At 31.5% G+C, this 24,345-nt stretch overlaps 1 protein-coding gene and 1 long non-coding RNA gene across 6 annotated transcripts in view; one reads left to right on the forward strand and one right to left on the reverse strand.

The window, feature by feature from the left end:
• Positions 1-9,235, forward strand: part of LOC11423803 (MADS-box transcription factor 23) — a 28,219-nt gene extending 18,984 nt beyond the window's left edge. The window contains exons 5-9 of one of the 5 annotated variants that reach the window (XM_039834481.1): positions 5,306-5,405; positions 5,486-5,527; positions 5,599-5,682; positions 5,797-5,951; positions 8,740-9,235. In XM_039834481.1, coding sequence (XP_039690415.1) covers positions 5,306-5,405; positions 5,486-5,527; positions 5,599-5,682; positions 5,797-5,951; positions 8,740-8,743 — 385 coding nt within the window. In that variant the 3' untranslated portion in view covers positions 8,744-9,235. Of the gene's footprint in view, positions 1-5,305; positions 5,406-5,485; positions 5,528-5,598; positions 5,683-5,796; positions 6,323-8,739 lie in introns of those variants that run through there. The other 4 variants (XM_024784415.2, XM_003615312.4, XM_039834479.1 and 1 more) reach the window with 4 other exon arrangements.
• Positions 4,586-10,721, reverse strand: LOC112421973 (uncharacterized). The gene is made up of 4 exons (XR_003012378.2): positions 10,531-10,721; positions 10,271-10,318; positions 5,882-6,079; positions 4,586-5,114 (listed from the first exon to the last, which is right to left on the reverse strand). It is a non-coding gene; the product is annotated as an uncharacterized lncRNA (long non-coding RNA).
• Between the last annotated feature and the right edge of the window lie 13,624 nt (positions 10,722-24,345).

The raw sequence follows: 24,345 nt of genomic DNA on the forward strand, positions 1-24,345 counted from the left end.
ATATATGTTATCCATGTAGGTTTTCTTTAGGAGTCAAGAATCAAGATACAATCCCTTGCTTTGAGGGGAATGAATTTGATTGATTTATTATAATGTAAAAAAAAATGTCTGTATGGATGGGGCATGAGAAGAAAGTATTGTTAACAACTAGAAATACCATGGTTTTGGAGTAAGAGCATCAATTTGTATCCGCAAGTGAGGGATCCCATGGAGATTGTCCCATTTGGGCCCCTTGGGTGGGAAGATTTTCCCCACAAGTAAGGGGGAAAAATCCCTCAATGGTGATTTGGAAATGGGGATGGATATCATAACCCCCGCCCCGCAGGGCCCTGTCCCCGAGTAGTTCATTGAAAATAATAGAAATTTGTTCTTACTTTTAGTGCTGATGGGTCCCCGCGGAGACAGGGACAAGGGTTAAAAACTCTCTGAGGTGGGGAATGAAGATGAAGGTGGCGGAGACGGGTCTCCTCACCCCATTACATCCCTATTTTGGAATTTTGTATATTAGTGGATTAGATCAAGAAATAACTGGCCTCTTTGATTGTTAATTGGTGTTAATTTTTTCAAAGAGAATACAGTATACTCGTTAACTAATTAGTTCTTGATGTCGGAATATATATTAATCTGTTTTGGTTAATCTAGTTTGGTATCAGGTTAAGTATTTTGGTTTTATTTGGTTGGGTATTTTGGTTTGGTATCTGGTATTTGTAATATGGTTTGGCAAGCATGTCATGGCATTGGTATATGATGGAAAGGTCTGGATCATTAGGTATCTCAATGTTTTCGGTTTTATATTACACGACAGCAAGGCCTCATTTGGTACATTAATTTGCCTACTTACTCAATTTAACATTGATTCAATATAACGGGAGAATTGAGAGGGAGAGCTAAGGAAAATTTGAAAACTCAATTCTAAGACATAAACTATAAGATGGATGGGTAGATTTAAGCGAGAAAAAAATAGGAGAATACTCAATATGATATTGTCGTAAAAGAAAATTTAAGAAGCAAGGTACTCACAACTAGAATGATTAATGACACGAATATAGTAACTTATAAGTGAGGCCACTTTCAGCTCATATTGAGGAGGTAATGCAACTTTCCCTGTTTTCAAAAGAAATAACAAGCAAGAATTGAAGACAAAAAAAAATCAATACTGGTAAGGAAAACAAAGAACGGTCAGTGCATAATTAATTGCTAGACCTGTCAAAAACACCAGATTATTGGAAAATTAAGTAACATGGAACACAGTATTTAAGCGTAGAAAGAGATGGAATACAATAGTATTAAAACCTCCAATTGATTCTTACTTAGGATTCACGAGTCATTCTCTAAAATATAGTGAATTGTTGCATAAACCTCTACTTGTTTTCATCAATTTCAAGCTTGGTTTTACCCTTCTAAAATTGTTGGAAATTCAGAAGTCATACATAGATGAGAGCAAGGAAGTTACGTTGTTTATAAGTGGAGAGTTTGAGTCCATTGACGTGAACCAAATTGGACCCTCTGCTTTCATTTATCTCTCCATTCCTCTCCTAACTCTCGATCTCTCCCTTAATCTTACTCTCAGTCTCTCATTATAAAATCATTTTAGAATGAAGAGAGAGTGGGATTAAGAGAGATAGATAGCTAGCTAGAAAAGAGATGGAGAGGAAAATGGAAAGAAATGATTCAAATTCCACTCGAACTTTTGGATCATCATGTGCCTCCACACATTTAAGAACACTACTATGTGCCTCCACATTTAAGAACACTACTATGTCACACTCTAATTGGATATGTGCAACTATCCAACTGGTATCAAAACCTGTTTCACCGACTAACTCAAAAAGAGAAGAAAAAAAAGAGTACGTGTTGCTCACAGCTCAGCCCCACTAAGAACAAACAAGTAGGGAAGAGTGTCGTTTGGACGTGAAAGGGAGTGTTGGAGAGAAGTTCCACATAGGTGAGAACAAGAAAAACTAAGGTGTTTATAGGTGGTGAAGAATTTAAGTAACTTAATTCGAACTTTTAAACAATAGACCTCAACACTTAGAAGCACAAACTTATCAACTACTATGTTACATCCCAATTGTTCAATAATCCAAATGGAACTTTGCAAACTTTGTTAATGGTATTATATTCTATTTGGAAACCATAAATTTTTCCGATAATATTTTTTTTTTATATTTGATAAACTAGAGTTTGCAAGTTGAGTCTACAAAAGCTCCACCAGTTCAAGTATCCTTGTTTAACATGAGTATCTTCAAGTTTTGATATTTATCCAACCCAGTCCATAGGCTAATTTGTAACTGAGAGTTATGAACTTGGTGTTAAAAATTGTTGTCTTCAATTCACAGAATGTAGCAATTTCTTACTGCGTAGAGATGTCTGAAGAATAAAGGGGATATAGTTTGTGCTAGTCTCAGGAATCATTATTTTCCAAAGCCAAACTAAAATTAAGGTGTCATAATCACATGCCTCAAAGGCACCATTCTTCTCAAGAAAAGTTCCCTCATTCTAGTATAATCCATCATGGCCTCGAATTTAGTATCCATGGGACAACTAGAGATAACTTTTGACAATGAGACAATAACTTGGATGCACAATAAGCAGGTTACTGGGATTTAGTGGAAGACAACACAAGCTTTGTGAGGTTAAAATTGACCGATTACTTGAATCATAAATCTAGGTATTAACTCCATAAAGTGGTTAAGGCTAGGGTTTCAAAAAACGCCATCACAATGGCAGCAACATAAGTAAGAACAAATTGATAAGATCAACACAATAGTTCTGTAATGAAAAAAGGTGAGAACTTAAATTGGATTATAGCAATTAATTGAAATGTACGAATACAATGATAAATACTTTTAGTGTGTTGCTTGTCGGTAGATGACATGTTGATACTAATGTTTATTTGATTATCAGTGTAAAATAGTGTCATGGTTCTAAAGGTAGAAAAGCATGTCACTTGTTACTATAAACATAAAAGCCAATATTGAGCTTTCATTTCAAAACTTAAGCTATTAGGAAAGTTGGTTCTCACTAGTACCTCCAAAGCCTCTACGAGTGGTCAAGACTTCAATCAGTAGTGCCCCTATACTTCTAAACAAAAGTTCAGTTTCAGATATAATGAGCATGCAGTGCCCACACACCAAAAGTGCTCTAAACCCTGTCAGTTCAACAATATATTCAAGGCTTAATTACACTTTTGATCCTTGCATTTTGACCAACTCACGAAATTAGTCATACCTCTTTTAAATCGAACAAAATCGTCCCTAAATTATATGTTTTTTCCAGTTTTAGTCCTATCTCCCTATTTCCAACTCCAGAAACGCACAGAAATGACAGTTTTAGTCCAACCACCTATGTTCAACCATGAAATAAACAAGGAATAAATCATGTGGGTACAAAGAATCTACTTTGTTCAGCACACAAACCAAGAAAAACCCTAATTTCCAGTTTGTGCTGAATAAAGTAGATTCCTTGTACCCACATGTTTTATTCTTTGTTTATTTCATGGTTGAGCATAGATGGTTGGACTAAAACTGTCATTTCTGTGCGTTTCTGGAGTTGGAAATAGGGAGATAGGACTAAAACTGCAAAAAACATATAGTTTAAGGACGATTTTGTTCGATTTAAAAATGATAGGACCATTTTCGTGAGTTGGTCAAAATGGTAGGACCAAAAGTGTAATTAAGCCTATATTCAACACACTGGCTCCTTGTGAGGGCATCTTGGGTTTAAAGTTTGGAGGACAATGTCTGTTCATTCTAGGAAGGGAAAAGAAGGAAAAATTCACTTAAGAGAAATAAAATGATAATATATTGGTATGAATGATAATATAGAATAGGATGCACTAGCCGCTGTCTATACCAATATACTATGTTTTTTAGTTCTCAAAACTGCTAGATACGTGTGTTTACAACGCAAGTTGATACACTTGATACCCAACACATAATGCACAAATATTACATTGGTTATCAACAAATTACAATAAATCATGTTATGTTGAGAGCCCTACAATAGGTGTGATATGAGCTAAAAAAAGTGTTAATAACTGATGGACATTCCCCACCTTATAAGTTAGTTATGTAGGATTGGGTCAGATCCTAACTCAAGTTTTAAGATGGCATTTGAGCCTATACTAATCGGGGCACTCGGGTCACGCTCTAGAAATCCAATATTGGGCATGAAGGGTGCGCGTTAAGAGTCCTACGTTGGATGTGATAAAGCCAAAAAAGTGCTTATATGAGGTATCAATGACCTCTTATTTTACAGCCAGGTTTTATATGGTTGAATTAGGCTCACCCCAATTCTAAGATGTTAATCTGGCTACCATGCATCCTAAGGTGTCTTCCTCACAAAATTTAATTGAAATATAATAATTAGTTGGAAACAGAGAAAATAATATGATTTCAGTGCGCTGACTATCAGTTTGCAACATTTGTTCTCGTTGAAACTGTTATAATATGTTGGAATATTACAACAGAAACAAAGTGTGCTTTGGGAGAACTGATGTGCTTAGGTTATGTTAGTGCATAGGTAATAATCAAGGAGTAACTATAAAGCTATTGAGCATGTATAACTACAATCATGACTACAGTTGACCGATATTCTAATTGCCTTTAGCCTTTAAGGAGGATTCCTCATCGTTCAAACTTTTATCAGGCCAATATCTAATGTGTTAAATATCTAAGGAATTACAACACTCACATGTTACAAACAAACACTTCAAGAAAACAAAATATAAATGCGTGTTTAATAAACGGTTGTTGAAAAAGCCACTGACACATAAGATAAACAGACTAAATGAAACCTGCTAGAAAGATAACATAACACAGGTGAAGATGGTTAGAATGATGCACGACCTAGTTGGTTCAGATTTTGCATGGTGATAAAGACACCACTGGAAAGATGTGCAATAGAACTTTTCCGCCACACAGTAATACAGTGTAGCCAATACTTCTCTAAGTTCAAATAGTCCAATAATGTTCAGAGTGAGACAATCATTGAGGTTTACTTCATTGTTTAAGAGTTAAGAAGGAAAATCTCGAGTAAGATTTTAGTTTCAAAGAATACTGATAATTCCTTAGGAATGTTTTCGATGTATTTTACCTCTCCGAGTAACAACCCTGAAAAGACAATGGAAGTGCATGTAAGTTTATCATTACAAATACTTAAAACTGAAAAAATCTTACAAATTTTTGCTAATACTAATACAGCTGAAAATCTTTTTGAATCATACATTCATTGCCTGCTCTTGAAAATGAACTATCATTTAAGGTTCCCATCCAAACATTTCATTATTAGCATGATTTTACAGGCAAATAATGGGTGAAGAATTATCAGGTTTGACAGTCAAAGAATTACAGGGTTTGGAGAACCAGTTGGAAATCAGCCTTCGTGGTGTTCGTATGAAAAAGGTTTGCATCCTCTATCAAAAATACAGTTCTCAAGTTTGCATCTAAACATACCATAGTTGACATACAGTGGACTTATGCAGGAGCAACTTTTTATGGATGAAATACAAGAACTAAATCGAAAGGTCAGTCCTCAAATGGAGAAATTAAGAAACTCAGCTATTCGTTAATTAAAATATGTTTTTATATTCTGCAGGGAGACATCATACACCAAGAAAATGTTGAACTGTATCGTAAGGTAAACCTAATTTGTCAAGAAAATATGAAATGGAAAAAGAAGGTATTGGTTTGTATGGCAATAGAAACTAAAATAATCTCAAACTAAATTATCAATTTTTTTAATGAGGCAACCTTGCTATATTCTGAACTCCAAAAGAGATTTTCACTAACTCAGGTCTATGGAACAAAAGATAAGAATGGAACAAACAGAGTTTTGAGTCTCACAAATGGTGTAGGCATAGGAGACGATTCAAATGTACCTGTGAATCTCCAGCTCAGCCAGCCACAGCAGCAACACTACAAGGCTCCTTCAGGAACTACAAAACTAGGGTATGATTTTGATCATTTAGCTAGTATACCATTAATCATGATCAAAAACTATTAACATCAGAATGTTTTGATTGCTTTAGCAGACTACAATTGCATTGATGCATTCCCTGGAGATCAGTGTTTCTCACCTGCAAACGAGAAAACTGGACTCAGATTTTAATTTCATATATGAATGTGGCATATAGGCCACAAACCATTTACTTCAAAAGATTTTTAATTTGAAAGTATGAACAAAAAAATAACATTAGCATGTATGTGATAAACAATGAAGCATCTTGTGTGTAGCTGAGACTCTACAAAGAAATTCTCCAAATTAAACAGATGTGTTACCATTTTACTTGTTGTGTTAAAAAATTATTATTGACCTACAATTAGGTGAAAACTGCAAGATTAAAGCATCTACGGTGTTGGTAATAACATATTGGACAGAATCAAGGCATAGGGGATATAAAGATTCCAGCAAAATGAATTTAAACACCAATCTATGACAAGTAACGAGCTTTAACATAAATTTACATACCCAAAAAATCGTGACCTAACTTTCGCTTAAAATTAGAAAATGAATGCCTAATGTTGTCCACCATTTTGGACTTTTCAACTTAATACTATCATTTACAATTAAAAAGGGCAATGAAAATGAAAATAAAAGCCCACAGCATTGCTTTAGTGCAATGTAGCACACCAACAGTTAAAAATAGAAAAGTGATACAGTACATAATCTGTGATGCTGAATACACCAAGGTTTTACAAGAGTGGAATGAGGAACATATCAATATTAAAAGGAAACAAAAACCATATGCAACTCAATATATTGAACCAAAAGTTATATCTACAGCCAAATAAATGAGCATTACTATGGTAAATTAATTTAAATTAGATGAACGAATATTAGCAATTAGTATTTGTAATCGTAAGCAAAGCAAAGTTATGCGCCTTCTATGATGAAAACAAGGCCTCCACAGCCACAACATGAAACTATTAATGTAAAGTACAGCCATACTAGTTTCCTTCGGTTTGCAAGATGTTCAATCTAGGAGAAGCAACCATTGCTATCTCAATTCTATTCCTGCTGTTATGTTTGATGTAAAACCATTGATTAGTCTGCACCAAACAACTAAAGACTCTGTTAGACCTTTCATACGAAATGTCTGTTTTGGACCAGTTCTATCAGACTCAGAGTTGGTTCTTGACCTGGTAATAAGAGCTTAAATTCCCTGAGTGTAAAATTAAATCTTTGCTTCCCCATTCTTCTAATTTAAAGTTGAATTTCAGAACAAGGTAGATGGGCCCGTCCATTCTACATGCTTCGATTCAAGAAAAGGGCTCTTGCCTCTTGCATTATGCAAACTGTTCTAAATTGTCCTACATTATCTGACTGGTAATAGATTCTATTTGAACTTCTAAAAACCTTGCAGGCATAGGCGAAATATTTTACATTGTCGTACATCATGTTCAATTTCAAGATGTGTATATAGTGCTTAATAAAATTAAAATGCACCCACAGCCACGCAAATAAGTTGTGTGTAAATTATACATTCCATAAGCTGAAATTAACCATCCTAGAGGATAGAGATTCAAAGTATGTGCATAATTTTTCAAATGGACATGTCAAGGCATTTATGAAAGTTCCTGTACAATTGAAAGCTCAACTTGGTCCCTCTCTAACACTAACTTTTACCCACATAAAAATAAATGAAAAAGTGTCTTCACTTTCTTACAAAAACCAATATGTAAGTTGAGGGATGTTTCCCAGTTATAAACCCTTTTTCAGGTCATATCACATTCATATCCAAGGTGGGACTCTCAGCATAGAGTGCTCATGCCCAAGATTTGACATCTAGAGTGTGACCTGAGTGGCCCGATAATGGGTGACCTAATTAATGGATCTAGGATTGGCTCTAATACCATCTTAAAAATATGCATTCGACCTAACTCAACCATACTTGCAAGGTAAGATATGCATCCTACTTACAAACAACTTTTCAGGTCATATCACATTAAATGTGGGACCATCAGTTTTCCCCTCATAACTGTAACATTATAATAAATATAAAATACAAAAATTGACAAGATTAATCACTATCATTCAATAAACAACATATCAATGGTCAATAAAAGAGGATTGAAGGTATATGAGTGGACATTAAGAGAACAATTGAATCTAGTTGATTAAGTTGTTTTAGGAGCAGTAATGTGATTATATATGATAAACCTAATAAATCAAAATCAAGAAAAATGTGAATAAAATGTATCCTAATAATTACTAATACGACTAAAATATGGTACAACAGTCTGCCCCAATTAGATATTTCCTCAAGCTGCTGAGTTGATGTTAGTTAAATCTATAAAACTAGGGTTTTCAAATCAAACTTTGATACTAACTTGAATGAGACAAAAACAATACTAAATAATTGTCTTCCACATACAACAAGACAATACGTATTTATTTACCAGACAGAATCTCTCAAAAGAGGGAAATTCGGACACTTATAAACCATCTAAGGAAACTATAGCAATTAGAAAGGATAATAAAGTGAAGGAATATAACTAATAATTATAACACCAATCACCAAAACAACCACACCAACCAATACTTACAACTCTAACAGATATTCATGAAAGATGGAAAAGATCACAATCAAATTTCTGACATGCTCAAATTGGCAAATGTATTTATTTGATGGTTTGTGTGAATAATATAAAAAATGATAAGTGAGTATCTGAACTCAAAAATCATCTATTCAATCACTTTTTGACCAGAATCTTGGGAAAACTTCTTCTTGTACAGGTAGTGTAGTGAGTCAATTCATGCAATCCCCATGTGCTTATCATTGAGAATGCTTCAGATCAACATAAACAAGACAAAGTATATACTCAAGTTGTGGGGTATTCAGATGCAGATTCACACGAGTTCACCTGTCAAATAGGCAGCCTACTTTAGGATATAATATCTTTGTTAGTGAGAATCTTGTATCCTAACAAAGTATGAAGCAAAATGTGGTTGTTTGATCCAATACAAAGGTCGAGTTTCCACTTATGGCAACAATCACTTGTGAACTTATATGATTACTTCATGGTTAAAGTTCGGTAGTGTTGATCAAATGAAGATCATTATGATAATCAATCTGCTCTACACGTTACATCAAATCTAATTTTTCATGAATGGACCAATCATATAGATGATCATCACTTCCAGAATATTTCTATTGAATTTGTCAGTTACAACTATCATTGTAGATATTCTTACCGTTTCTTTGGCTTCTTCAAGGACAAATAGTTCATTTGTAACAAGTTTGGTAAAAATGATTTGTATCTCTAACTTCAGGGTAAGTGTTTGAACATATCTCTTATCCAAGGAGAATATATACTATATTTAGGAGATGTATATGTTTTAATATTTGATTTAATTCCTATAGGTGTCCTTAATTTCCTTTGTCCTCAGATTCCTAAAACTATGACTATAAATCATGTATATATCAAGCAAGTCATTGTTAAAGCAAAATTTGGTTACATATCAAACAAGTTCAAGTGTTTTGTTCAACCAGCAATTGCCATTGTTGGGGAATGTCGGGAGCAACAATAGGCTAATGCTCCAGGACCACAAGAGAGGGAGACACCACATCTCCACCCAAAACCTTAAGAGATTAGGTATATGGGTCACCTCTCTTATACATTCAATATTTTACTCATTCATAGACAACGTGGTATGTATACTAACCACGCACACTTGATACCCAACAATTATAGATAATAGACAATAAGTAAAATAATTATAAATAATAGAAAGTACATATCAATCGGTAACGACTTGTGTGCAGCTATGAAGCACAAACTCAAACACAGACACAAGACACGACATGGACAAGTCGACACCGATAATAATTTGAGAAAATGACATAATTCAATGTACTCATATGTGTTGGTGTCGTCCCTGTGTCAGACACGATCCTTATCCAACACCGGGACACACCTGATACACTTCATATGTGCACGCGGTCACAAGTTAGTGATTGCGCACAGTCAGCAAGTTCGAGGCCGTCAGAATTTCAACCTCAAAATTTATATTAAACAAAAATTAAAACTGCTTTAAAATTTGAACGGTCTTATCATAGCAATTATCGATAGCACCCAATCCAAATTCATCAGATAGGGAACTACAGCATAACCAAAACTACAATTTACTCCTAACAAAGTACATTATGCTAGACAACTTCCTCCTAACAAAGTGCATTATACTAGATTAAAACACTATCAAAAATTGCATAATAAAAATTAAAACTAGCATATACATGCACTTGAAGTTTCTTTTTCTTACTTACCTGAGATCCAAACGCAAGTCTCCATTGAAAAATCATCACAAAAGTAACCTAGATATAACAATAAAATAAACTGCTAAGTTTACGATTATCATTACCATACTAAATCCAAAAATAAAAATAAAAACTAAAAAAATTCTTCTATAACTATTCACTAAATTGCATCTAAATGAAGGGAAAAAATCTACAATAATTTTCTCTATATGTCTTTGGTTATGGTGCAATATTGGAATCAGCATTTCTTGTTTTCGTTTGGTTTTTACCTTTGTTTTCTCGCGGTTTCTCAGCGTTCAAACGAATTCGGAAGATGGAAACTCGGCTGAGTTGAAAGATGGAAAAACAGAATCCGCCATTGATCGCTGAAGCTTCGATGAGCGAAGTGAGAGAGAAGAATGAAGAATAAGAAAGCGGTAGAAGGAGAGAGAAAGAGAGCGAAATGAAAATATCTGGAGTAACAGTTATAAGAATTTATTTAAATTAATCGGTGTCGGGCCATGGTGGATTTGCATCGTTAGTTACCAAAATTAATTATTATTTGTCTGAGCACAATAATTATCGAAATTTCAAAATAAACTGTCTTAGTAAAATTTAGTTCTTTGATATATTAATTTGTTGTTATATCAATTTCTATAAATATTTATTTATTGTCATATTATTTATATATGAAAAGAATTAAAATCAATTTTAAAAGATTATTTGGACATCAACGATTATTTTGACTAATAAAATGTATAATCAACAACTATTTTAAAATGTTGATATATTGAATGACTATTGTGATTATTTGTTACACGTTAAAGACTAAAATGATTATCATCCCAATTACTATTGGGCGTTTGTTTGAGGGTTACAAAATTTCTTCCCATGTATTTATTTTTCCATAATATGAAAGTGGAAATTTTATATCCATGAAAATATAGAAACGTCTTAGGTGGAGTCTTAAGAGCACTCTTAAGAAGTAAATGAATAATACACTCTTTTCTGTCCAATCAAACATCTAAGTGTCCCCCTTTTATAATCTTCAATGTGTTGGTTTAATGGGTCTTTCTTTGATCATTCAAGGCCCATTAAGTTGTGATCCAGAGCCTCCTATTGGTTGTCTGTTTTGAGTATGGTCGCGCATGGACTAAGAAGCAACTCATCCGTACTGGGCGCGTGGAGTTGAGACGCGATGATCATCCGTACAAGACACGTGGTATTAAGTTAAGATGAGACGAGCTGGCTGGCTTGACTTGAACAATCAAACCAGTGTTGACTGAAGACATGCTGAGCTGAGCTGGCTGACTTGACTTAAACAGTCGCATGAAAATGGTCTATCCATGACAGTACACCAAGCGTCGAGCCTATTAAGGCGTAGACATTTGTTATTTATATGGTCGATCCATATCAGTCCACCAAGCGTCGAGGCTATTAAGGCGTAGATGTTGGTTCTTTGTTTGATTGACCCATACGAGTCCACAGTCCACCAAGCGTCGAGGTGTTAAGGCATAGATGTTTGTTCACTATGCAGTCGACCCATACCAGTCCACCGTCCACGTAGTAACTAGTTCGTAACCGGGTTATCAACACCGACTTGATTCAAACTTAATTGTCATGTCATCATGTCTTGTCCCATCATTGTACCTACCTCTTAAATATTTCTTCACCTTCATAACTGTTCAGTGGCCCCCACTACATCTTTTTCTCCCTATAAATACTAACTTTTTACTTCCTCATTTTCACCCTACTACATTTCACTCTTTCATATTTACGGTTTTCCTTAGATTTTTCAGTTTGGGCTCTTTGTCGTGGAACTTCCTCCTTGTCTTACTACACACAATTCGACTCCTTCTTTATTTCTTCATAGGTACCAGCTTACTTTCATTTGCATCTCATATATATCCTTCATATTTTCATTTTCAGTTTGGACTGTTTCATATTTAAGTTCCTTTATGTTCCTGTTACCAAACTTGTCTCACATATCCTTGCTATCACCGCTGCCAACTCGCCCACCTCACTGAGTCGACTCACTCACAAAAAAAAATCCAACACCATAACAACTCGACTCCGCCCAACTCGCTGAGTCAACTCGCGCACAACAACAACCAAATCCAAAATCACAGTAACTAGCTAGTCACAACCGCAACAATTTTCCATGTGCCTTAGCTTTGCCGATTCTATTCAATCTTAGACCATTTTCATGTGACTGTTCAACTGGGTATATAGAGTGGAGGGCCGTTCCTTGGCAAGCGCAAGAAGCTCTACGGAGTCGGGCCTCCAATTTATGGGGGCCTCAATTATTTGTAGGGGTACAAGTATAATTGTTGGGATGTAGTATAATATTTTCTTTTATTACGTAGGGCTAAATTAAACACTTATTATTTGACAAAAATAAAGAGTAAATTGACAAGTTAGGCCAAACCCACAAATCTATCAACAAGACAAATTAAAATCAAAATAATCCTTATTGTTAATTTGCAATTGTTTAAATTATCATTAATTATTTTTATTAGGGCCATTTTTAATATTAGAGTCGAGCCTCCAATTTTATTGAAACGGCCCTGATAGAGTGTGTGTTATAAGGACATGCAAAGTATCATTCAAGTTTGATATATTTATACATAAGAGGGGTGTTATGAATAGGGGTGTTCATGGTTTATGAACAACACTAAACGGAACCATATAACTGGTTTGGCTAAGTTCATCAAAACAACTTGAATAAAAATTGGTTAATTCTTCAAATCGATTTCAATTCAGTTTAACTGGTTAACAATTTTAAACTGGGTTGCTTCACTTTAATAGGTTCAAATCCGTTTTTTTGTAGAACCGCTTTATTCTTGAACTATTTTCGGTGCATTTTATTAAAACCCGTTTTTTGTGATTTTTTTTAATTATAACAAAATGCTAATCATAATTTAGAAGCAAAAACAAACAATGCACCAAATTCGTAAATTGGATTCTCGCAATTGTTTTATCTCATTTGTTAATATGTTTTTTTTATCAATAGCAATTCTTTGTTTTTAAAAGACACAAGTACAATGACTTCATATTATCACACATTGTCTTGTCAATTTACCCTTAACATTTGATTCGGTTTATAATATATGGATTTAAATAAATTTGTGTTAATGATTTAGAACACTTGAGATGGATGGAAAAGAAAAAATGAAATGAAAAAAAAAATTGTTATCATGAGCCTATGCACCTATAAATACATAAATATAAGGTCCATTTTCAAATGGCATAACAGTACTAATGGAAGAACCTAAAAAGGTAAAAGATGCATTTCAAAACGGCATAACGATTATTAAATAATACAATTGTGCTATCAACGAACAATGTCCTCATTATTCTTACGACTTATGCTACAAAAGTTATATTTTCAAACAACAGTGGAGTCTTGCATTTTTCTTCTAGGTTTAACAACTTTAGTGTAAAATGATTTAAGGTTGTCTTATTGTAACTCAAGTGTATCAGGAAGATTATGCAAGATTATAGAGAATGAGAAATTTATGAATGAGTGATAAAATATAAAAATCTAAATAAGCGTTTTTTAAATTGACAAATATTAGTATCATTAATAATTGTTGGTATTATGGTAAGAGTGGAGACCGAGCTCTTAACTTGTCATTTCACTCCTCAACTTATCACCTCATCCAACTTATATCTCCCAAATTTGAATGATTGTTGGGTTAGCAATAGTATTATGCCATCCTGAAATTGAGACTATATACATATAACATTTGTTAGCAATAATATTAATGTCAATATTGTAATAGTAGTCATTGGCTGTAACAATCAGCTACAATTGTTTGCATATTTTTTAGAGCAACAGAAAGTAAAAAATGCATTAGTTCAAGTAGGATTGATTATCTCAATCATTACCATCATCATTCTTCCAACCTCATACATTTGACGTACCTACCATGAGTTGGATATACAGATTAGTAGACAGATATTCTAAATTGGTTAGTCTAACCAATAATTAAATCCACAATCACCTTACACCACCATTTTATCTTAGTAAACTTTACTCACTATCTCTTGAATGAATATTTTTACTCTCTCAATCTCTCTTTCACACAAGTGGCATTATTTTGTAACATTATGTCGTTATTTAGGTATTTCATATAATGTAATTTGTTTAATATATTATATTTTAATAACTTCATTTGATATAGTATTTATTTGTTTAGTTTTTTCCATATATTATAATTATAATTTATTTAGTAACGTTATGTCGTTTGGAAATTCAGCTTTTTCCTTTGTACAAATCAAAATTATTGATTTCTTCAAAATTCAACGATCCATTGATGTATCTCAAATTCTGAATCTTGAATCTTTTTGAATTAATAATTGATTGTGATATTAATGTTTGGAGAATTTGATTGGATGTATTTGTTTGGTACTTATTTGGATATACATTTTATTTAGAGTACATAGCTTAAGTGCTTATTATGGTAAGTGATTATGTATAAGTTGTTTCTATAGCAAAAATCAAATTATCTTATTTTAAGTTATAAGTTGTTTTCATAAACTAATGTGGAGAGCCTGTGAAAAAGCTGAAAACAACTTATAAATAATGTTATAGGTTATATTCATAAGTTATTGTAAAAAACTTGTGAAAATAAGCTGAAAACAGCTTACGAATGATAACCCAAGTGGCACTATTTAATAACATATAAAAACTTATTTATTTAGCTTTTATTTATTTAACGTTATTTAGTAACATTATGTTATTATTTATGTTTTTCATCTAATGTAATTTGTTTAATACATATATTTTAATTTATGAAGTTAACACAACAATCATTCAAATTTGGAGGATATAAAGTTGGATTAGACCAAGAGTTAAGGAGTAAAATGACAATGAAGTTGAGAGATCGATCTTCATTCTTACCATAATATCAACAATTTTTAACGATACTAATATTTGTTGTTTTAAAAAAACACTCAATTAGATTTTTATATTCACAAATCTCTCTCTCTCTCTCTAATCTTGCATAATCTTCCTTTTATACTTATGTTGCAATAAGAAAATCTTAAATTATTTTCTACTGAAGTTGTTAAACCTATAAGAAAAATGCAAGATGTTACACTGTTTGAAAAAATAAATTTTTCTAGTATAAGTGGAAAGAATAATGAAGACATTGTCGATTGATAGCACAAATGACATTATTTAGTAATGTTATGCCGTTTGGAAATACATCTTTATATGTTAGGAAAGATGATAAGTTTTTGCTCTCGCGATTGATCAACTTGCTAGAATTTTAAATGCTGGCATAGTTTATAATTACAAAATAATTGAAAATGTTATGAATCATAAGAATGATCAGAAAGGACCTTTGTTAAATTTAACAAAGGATCTTCTTAAGAGTTTTCTTAAAGAAATGAAAGAAGGCGGGAAGCCATCTTCAAAAGAAAGCTATTACATAGCTGACAATAGTGATTGAAGTGACATACTATAGTTATTGTCAAATGAAATTAATAAGTTTGACAAACTTTAAATTCATCTAAAGTAAACGATTCTCCCAAGAGAAAGTCCATTATTCTCGTGTTAAATTATGATTTGCAGGTAAATAATTTTTTTTTAGTACTTGTCTATTATATGTTTGGAATTGTATTTGTATATCTTTGTTTTCAGAATAACAGTAACAAACTCCCTTACTTACAAAATCTTCATTGGGAGAATTTTTCCATTGCAACAGAATAATAGATGTATAAAATATCATATGCTGGTAGTATATATCATTCTTTATAGAGGGAAAATTCCAGATCCAAAGAACGAGAATTGCAGTGGGATTTCCTTTAATTAATGTTACAAGTACTGATTTCTACATATTGAACCCAACAGCTGATGATAACATGGAATTTAAATGGTTTAAGAAAATGTTGGCTAAACTAAAGTCAGAAAAGGTATTTTATCGATCTGTATTTGATAAGATATAAAAGAATAAATGTTACAAATTTTTCAATAAATATTTATATTTTTTTTATTGTTACTTTACAGCGGATAAAGCTAAAATATGCTTCCACAAAACAAAAAAATGAAATTCGCACTAATAAAATACTGTCTTTTTATGTACTTTGGACATGTGGATGGTAAAATTTAAACATCTCAATTAAGATATATGATTTACTTCTTATTCATTTGAGTTGTATCTTCTTATTCATTTGAGTTGTATATTTACAATTTATCAAAAATATATCCTCCGTCGAAAAAGAGGTTGAGCAATCAAAGATACGTGGTGCTCAAACGATTGTTGGTGTTATAGTGGAAAATTTGAGCTACGAGGGATTTATGCTTTTGTTTATCCTTCTGCTATTCTATTTATATTGGGCGGTTCCACGTCTACTTTAACTCCTCTTATGGAGAGTGAAAGATAAAGAGGTATCTAAATATTGTTACCATATTCTTTAAAAAGTTTTAAAGAAAACTTCATCAAACAAAAGTAAAAATTTGGAAATTCCATTTCAGAAGCACGTAAGGCTTGCGCCTATTCTAATTTGACAACATTTGTATGTTAGGGAATACCGACAGAAGTAAGTAGAAAATTATAATAAATGTTATATTGGAGCTCTATTTCATTATTGATTTATAACTATATATTAAAATACTTGCTATGTTATAAAAAAAATTATTTGATATTTCCATAACAAAAATTAGAGTTGATAGTTTTCCAAGATTTGTGTACAACTTTAATTGAAGTAATTCATCGTTTGATAACTTGCTCTACAATAAATTTGTATACATTTCACATCTTTATTTACCAAATAATTCTTTGCTACAATAATGACACTAAAATAAATTTGGATACAATAGTTAACATATTTACTATCTTAAATATTTCTGCAAATAATATTCACTTTTCTTGATTTACTCTCTTCTTATAATATGTATGGACAATAACAATAACAAACTTCTTTGCTTCCAGACCAAATCTTCCTTGAGAGAATTTCACCATTGCAAGATGAGAAGAGATGTATAGGATGCCATATGTTGGTAGTATATATATAATTCTTTATCGATGAAGAATTCTGGATCAAAGGAACGAGAATGCAGTGAGACTTCCTTCAAGAAATCTTTAAAATATTATCTTCTACATATTGAACACAACAACTGATGATAACGTAAAATTTAAACTGTTAGAAAAATTGTTGTTTAAACCAAAGTCAGAGAATGTACTTTATCCGTTTGTATTTGATAAGATATAAGAAAATAGATGTTACAAATTATTCTATAAATATTTATGTTATTTTTTTATTGTTATTTACAGGGAGCAAAGCTAAAATATGCGCCCTACAACATAAGAAATGAGATCCGCACTGATAAAATGTTGTCTTTTTATGTACTTTGGACATGTAGATGGTAAAATTTAAACATTTTAATTACGATATTTGATTTACTTTCATTTGAGTTATATATTTATAATTTATCGTTATTGTCCACATGTCAAAAGTACATTCTCCGTTGAAAAGAAGTTGAACAATCAAAGATAAGTGGTGCTCAAATGATTGTTGGATGTTATAGTGGAAAATTCGAGCTACGATGGGTTTATGCTCGTGTTTATCATTTAGCTATTCCATTAATATTTGGCGGTTCCATATCTATTTTAACTCACTTATAGAGAGTGAAAGATGTAGAGATTTCTAAATATTGTTATCATCTTCTTCGAAAATTTTTAAAGGAACTTCCTCAAACAAAAAAATTTTTTTGGAAATTCCTTTCCAGAAGTACATAAGGTTTACACCTATCCTAATTTGAATGCATTTGTATGCTATGGAATACCGACAGAACTATGTAGAAAAGTATAGTACATGTTGTATGAGAGCCTTATTTCAACCTTGATTTAGAACTATATATTAAAATACCTACAATATTATAAAATAAATAAATTATGCTCATGTTTATTGGCTTATTTCAACATTCATTTTTAATTTCATAAGTATGATAGTCAAGCATATTTTATCAGTGTAGTATCTATATACATAAATTCAATTTTTGTCATAAAAGAACATAATATGGAATAAATAGTATGTTTAGTTGAGTTAAGATAAAAATTTATTTTAGTTAAAAATGAGTTGAATGGGAAATGATTTATATTTGGATATATTCACGTAACAGTGGGTTGAACTATAAAATTAAACGAAAAAATCAAATTTAAAGTCACATAATATAGATTATAGCTTCAAGTTAAAATTTAATTGTAAAGAAAGTAATTTCAAACTAGGCAAAATCAATTTTATGTGTTTGGAATCACTTTTAGTTCTTCCTATCGTAAAACCAAACACACACTAGTGTTATTGATATGTTCTTCTCATACACACCTTTTAATAGAATTATAGTGATTGAAATTTAAATTGTCGCCACTGAATTACATAGATTCCACATAAATCCGTGAAATCTATTTAAATGGTGCTCCTCTTCTATGTCTTTTCATTGTTGGTGTATGATGATTGTTAGAGCATAAGTTGCATTTGCTTTTCATGTTAATTTGTAGGTTCATGAAACAAAAATAAAAGTAATATGTCTAGTACTTTAGTTAGTTTTCTAAGAAAGAGATTGTACTCAAATTAACTTTAACTATTTTAGTGTTTTATCTCATATTACTTAATTTTAATTTATGTTAAAGACAATATTTACCTTATGTTCATGTTTATGTCTAATATGGATGGTTAAATTTGAAGGTTTAATTCATCATTTTTTCTCTTTTTATATTATATTATACATGTTGTATTTAGAATAAACATGCATGTTGACTCATACGACCATTGTTGATTGTTCAATATAATTGTCATTAGTTATCACACATGTCAATTATACTCAACTCTCCAACACATGCAATCTCAAATTGCTAGAGTTCAATGTTGTGTTTCTAAAAATAAAACAAAAGGAAAAAGACGAAAACAAAGTGACTTCTTTTTCTTATTAACATAACGGATGAGGTGTGTGATATTTGACACAAATTTAAAGGAGGTGTTTGTAATTTTTCTTTCATTAAATCTATAGCCTCATTTGAGACAAGATTGAAATGAATTAGAATTGTTCCCAATGAAATTGTTGAGTTTACAATAAACTCAACATGTGAAAACATAGTACATTATAAATTGAACTTTACTATACACTTATTTGTTTTACTAAAATTTCAACTTATCAAAGAATCACACAGTTGACATTTTACAACCAATCAATAAATTTCAATAGGGACAATGTGTTATACATCCCCTACATTCAAAATGTAATGGCCCAATGGTAATAATCTTTGAGTTGTGTTATTTGAACATCCATATATGTGACAACTTTTGTGACAACCAAAATTTTACAAAGAAAATGAGGTAGTGGCACAAAGACCAAAGCAATAGAGAGAGAAAGTAAGAAGATAATGTGAGTATGAGAGATAAAGTTGTCACAAAAGTTGTAAAAAATGGTTGTTCAAATATCATTTCTCATAATCTTTTCCATGTTCACATGCAAAGTTGAAGTGTTCACAAGGATAAACTAAAATGCTTGTTTCAATAGATTTGTTAGAAATAGTATGCACATGACTGAACCCAACAAGCTGATTTTTTGGAGAACATTTATAACTTTAGGCCATTTAGAGAACAACATCACAACATGACTTCCATCTAAATCACCAATGTTAATCACATAAATAAGCACCGAGAAACTTAATGTGTTGTAATTTTGCAACTCATCAACATGAACATGATAAGCTTCATACATCTCTTTATCGACCTTTTTTAATAAACTTGTTCTAAAACTACCTTTGGTGATTATAGAAAAACTAAGTTTACTTGGAGCCGACAAAATCATGTATGAGTCAAAAGATTATGCAATGAGAATGAACTAAGTGAATGAAAGTTATGCAGTACAATCAAAAGATTTATTACCTCAGTTAATCAGATTCAAAAGTTTCAAAACTCAATTTAGGACTTAAATTCAGAACTAAGGACATTCACATTCTAGACATTAACATCATCATCGACCTATGCAATCATAACTTAGCCGATTTTTTGACATTTAAGAGAGAATAGAATTGAATTATCACTTTGGTTGGAACACAATGCTTTGTTGCAAGATGAACTACAAGGGAGATATTCATCATTATGCAACATTCAAGAAGAAATTGCAAGAGTAGGTAATCATAATAATTAAGTGGAATCTGGTAATGTTGATGAAAATAATAAAGGTACTGATATAATAAGTGGTTAAACATGAAACGAGAATAGTAAGTTGCAAGTGAATTACAAATTAGTCTTATTCTTGTGAAAGGAATGAAAAATCATATATTTGTTTTTAATGTGTGCACATAATTTAAATGACTATTATTTTGAAGGAAAATACTTGGATGTATTTTTTTGAGGTGTTGTTAACGAAATTTCTAAGGACATGGTCTTTAAGAAATTCTAAATTAAAAAATTATTTTTTAATAAATCAAATACTTTAATTTCCAATATATTAAATACAACTGCCTTGTCAAAAAAAATATTAAATACAACTATAACAAAAAAGAATATATTAAATACAAAAAATTCATAAAAACATACATTTAAGATATTTAAAGAGTGCTCCAAGTTAGTTTTTTTTAAAGAAGTGCTTGAGGGTAGTTGTTAGCCTTTCCTTTTTCTTTTTGTGTGTATCATCCATTTCTTTTTACAAGGATTTTTGCATCCATGAGATGCGACATCATTTGTTATTCTTTTTGTTATTTTATTGTTCTAAATCTTTAAAATAAAAAATATTAAAAACAAAAAATACTAATAATTTTTTTTAAAAAATAATCAACTTATAATATTAATTAGTTGATTCTTTAAAAAAAATATTAATTAGTTGATTAAATTATTAAAAATTGCAAAGTTTGGGTGAGCAACTTATAACATTTAGGCTATATTTTCAACTATGATCATGTACTCGACATATTTTTAGGGGGTCAAACCCTCGATTTGGTTTGCCTTTTATTGATGTCGGGTATTTGACAGCATACCCTCCATTTGGTTAGTCATATAGATCATTTGGCCAAACATTTTGAAGGACTCAAGATGGTAGTAGTACTTAATGTTGATAATAAAGTGAGAATGTTCGAATCACATTGATCTACTATGATTTTGTAGAAGTTATAAAATGTAGTTTTTAAAAAATCACGATGGATCACTATGATTTTGACATACTCATTGTTTACCATGATAATAAACATAGGCCTAACTCAATTAAGATAATGTTAAGGAATTAAGTATCCAACTAATACATGTGATATTTTTTTTTTGTTACATGTGATATTTTAGAACATCTAAAAAGACTTTAATCTAGTAATTAGATATCTAAACTATTTTTTGTTAATCAAGTCTCTGATTTTTATTGATGTTTTGTAATTAAAATATTAAACATTTAATAGTTTAGAATTGGATCCAAAACATTTTACTTTAAGAACTAATTCTACATATGGGAATTTATGTAATAACAATAATTATATATATGATCCTCGTAAATTTAGCTCAGTTGGTAGGGATATTGCATATTATATGCAAGAGCCGAGGTTCTAACCCCGAACACTCCACTTCTGCATAATTTAATTGTGTGAGCTCTAGCCACTAGGCTACTTGACCAAAAAAAAAACTATATGGAATGCATAATTATTGGTTCAAATCCTTCATTTCATGCCCTCGTGAACTTAGCTTAGTTGGTATGAACAATGCATAAAGTATGCAAAGACCACAAAATAAAATCCTTCCTTTCATGTCATTGTTGAACTGGAAACTGTGTCACTTAAATACATGCAAACGTGTTTGTTTACTCTCCCTGAAAAAGAGCATTTTTATCTAACCCTACAACAGAAAGAACCTTATCCCGCAACATTAAGAATTTTGTTTTTGTCAAAAGATGGCAAAAGCCTTATTATCTCTTCTTGTGTTTGACTTTCAGGCCAATTGATTAATGTATATGATCCTAAGTTTATGAATGCTCTTTTCATAGTCTCATCATTTTCAATAAAAAATTATCTTATATTTTATGCAAACTACTTTGGCGTAATTTATGAGATTTATTGTATGAAAAGTAGGAATTCCAGCTAGGTTTGACATGCTTACCGTTTTGCTTCACTGAACCCTTCTAATTATTGATTTTATGATCTACTCCTATAGTATTTTATACATTAAGTCAAAACTTGCTATTTTTTTAAGAAATGTCAAGAACTAATAAAAAAGAAAAGAAAAATAGCCCATATACAAAACGATACATATTAAGGGAATTGAAGAATTTTAGTGGAGATTGAATAAAATATTAAGTAGGAAGTAAGAAAAATATCTTCACAAAAAACATATGCATTTAAGAATTCCCCTCTCCTACCCATGGGATGTCCACATCAGAAGAAGGGTTGTACTGTTCATACCTAGGAATGCTATTAATAGCACAAAACTACAATTAAGGGGAATTTTCATATTCGTACTTGAAAAATAGAACTTGCTTTTATATGTAACAAACAACTTGCTGTCTCTTTCAATCTCTATCTCCCCTAACACTCTCCTCTCTCTCATTTATACAAAATAAAAATGTGATTTGTACACCATTATTCATTGTAAAGTGAGGTTATGGTGAAGAATTTGAATATTATTCTACTCCATTCATTCTAATATATAAGTCACTTTAAAAAAAAATTGTCACAGATTATAAATTATATATCAGTTTCAACAAAACATTAATATTTTTAATCATACTATTTATAAAACTATTTGTTTTTAATTTTGAATGATAATTTTGTAAAGTATAATTTTAAATGATACGGTAATTCTTTTAAGAATTACTCTAATGTAAAGTATAATTTTGTAAAGTATAACTCTAATGTATTGTCAACAATAAATATGAGTCTCTAAATATGAAGTAGTAGTTGAAGGGTTACTACTTACTGTACGTAGTTGATAATAGGTATTCAATAAATAATGTAGTTGTGAGCCAATGCTAATAATATAATGCATTCAAGTTAATCTTTCTCTCGGTCTCACAAAGCCTATTTTCTTTCTTTCCAGTTTGCATTCATTCCAGTTGAATCTTCATCTTCCTCTTCTCAAACAATGTCTACTCCTCACCATGGCTCCCTTCCTCCTTCTTCCTCGGCTCCTATCACAGTGGCTACGGCCGGGTGGATGTTGAAGCTCAGCCTGTCTCTTATGGCCACAACAACACTGCTAGCATTTTCACTAGCAATATTCTCCTCCTCCCTTGTAAACACATGTTGCAAAAACCAAATTGTGGGACTCACGATTTTCTCGAACTTTTCATTCTTTGCAAGTATCTTCATGTCTTATGGCCTCAAAAGCGACCTCGGTGCACCAAACATTTACAAGACCAGGACCAGCTGCCTTTGGGTTGATATGATACTTTGGGTTTATAATGTTGTATGTGGCTTGTGCCACCTCTTCACTGTCTTCTCATTGTTGGTGTAGGATGCTTGTTAGAGAGAAAAGGGTGCATTTGCTTTTCATGTTAATTTGTAGGTTCATGAAACAAAAATTAAAGTAATATGTCTAGTACTTTAGTTGGATTTCTAAGAAAGAGATTGTACTCAAATTAACTAGATATATTTTAGTATTTTATCTCATATTACTTAATTTTAATTTCTGTTGAAGACAATATTTACCTTACGTTCATCTTTGTCATCACATCATATTTGTGTCTAATATGAATAGTTACATTTAAAGGTTTAATTGATCCTTTCATTTACAAGAAACATGCACGTTGACTCCTAGGACCATTGTTGATTGTTCAATATAATTCCCACTTGTTATCACACATGTCAATTACACTCAACTCCCCAACACAAGCAATCTCAAATTGCTAGAGTTCAATGTTATGTTTCTCTAAAAAGAACACAAGGATAAAGAAGGGGAAAAAAGTGATTATTCTTTTTCTTATCAACTCAACGGAGGTGTGTGATATTAGACACAAATTTAAAGAAGTTGTCTGTGATTTTCCCTAAATTAAATTTATAGCCACATTTGAGACAAGATTGAAATGAATTAGAATTGTTCTCTATGAGATTGTTGAGTTCACATTAAACCCAACATGTGAAAACATAGTACACTATAAATTGAAATTTACAATACAC

This window comes from Medicago truncatula, chromosome 5 (genome assembly GCF_003473485.1).
Source record: "Medicago truncatula cultivar Jemalong A17 chromosome 5, MtrunA17r5.0-ANR, whole genome shotgun sequence".
NCBI classification, from domain to species: Eukaryota; Viridiplantae; Streptophyta; class Magnoliopsida; order Fabales; family Fabaceae; genus Medicago; species Medicago truncatula.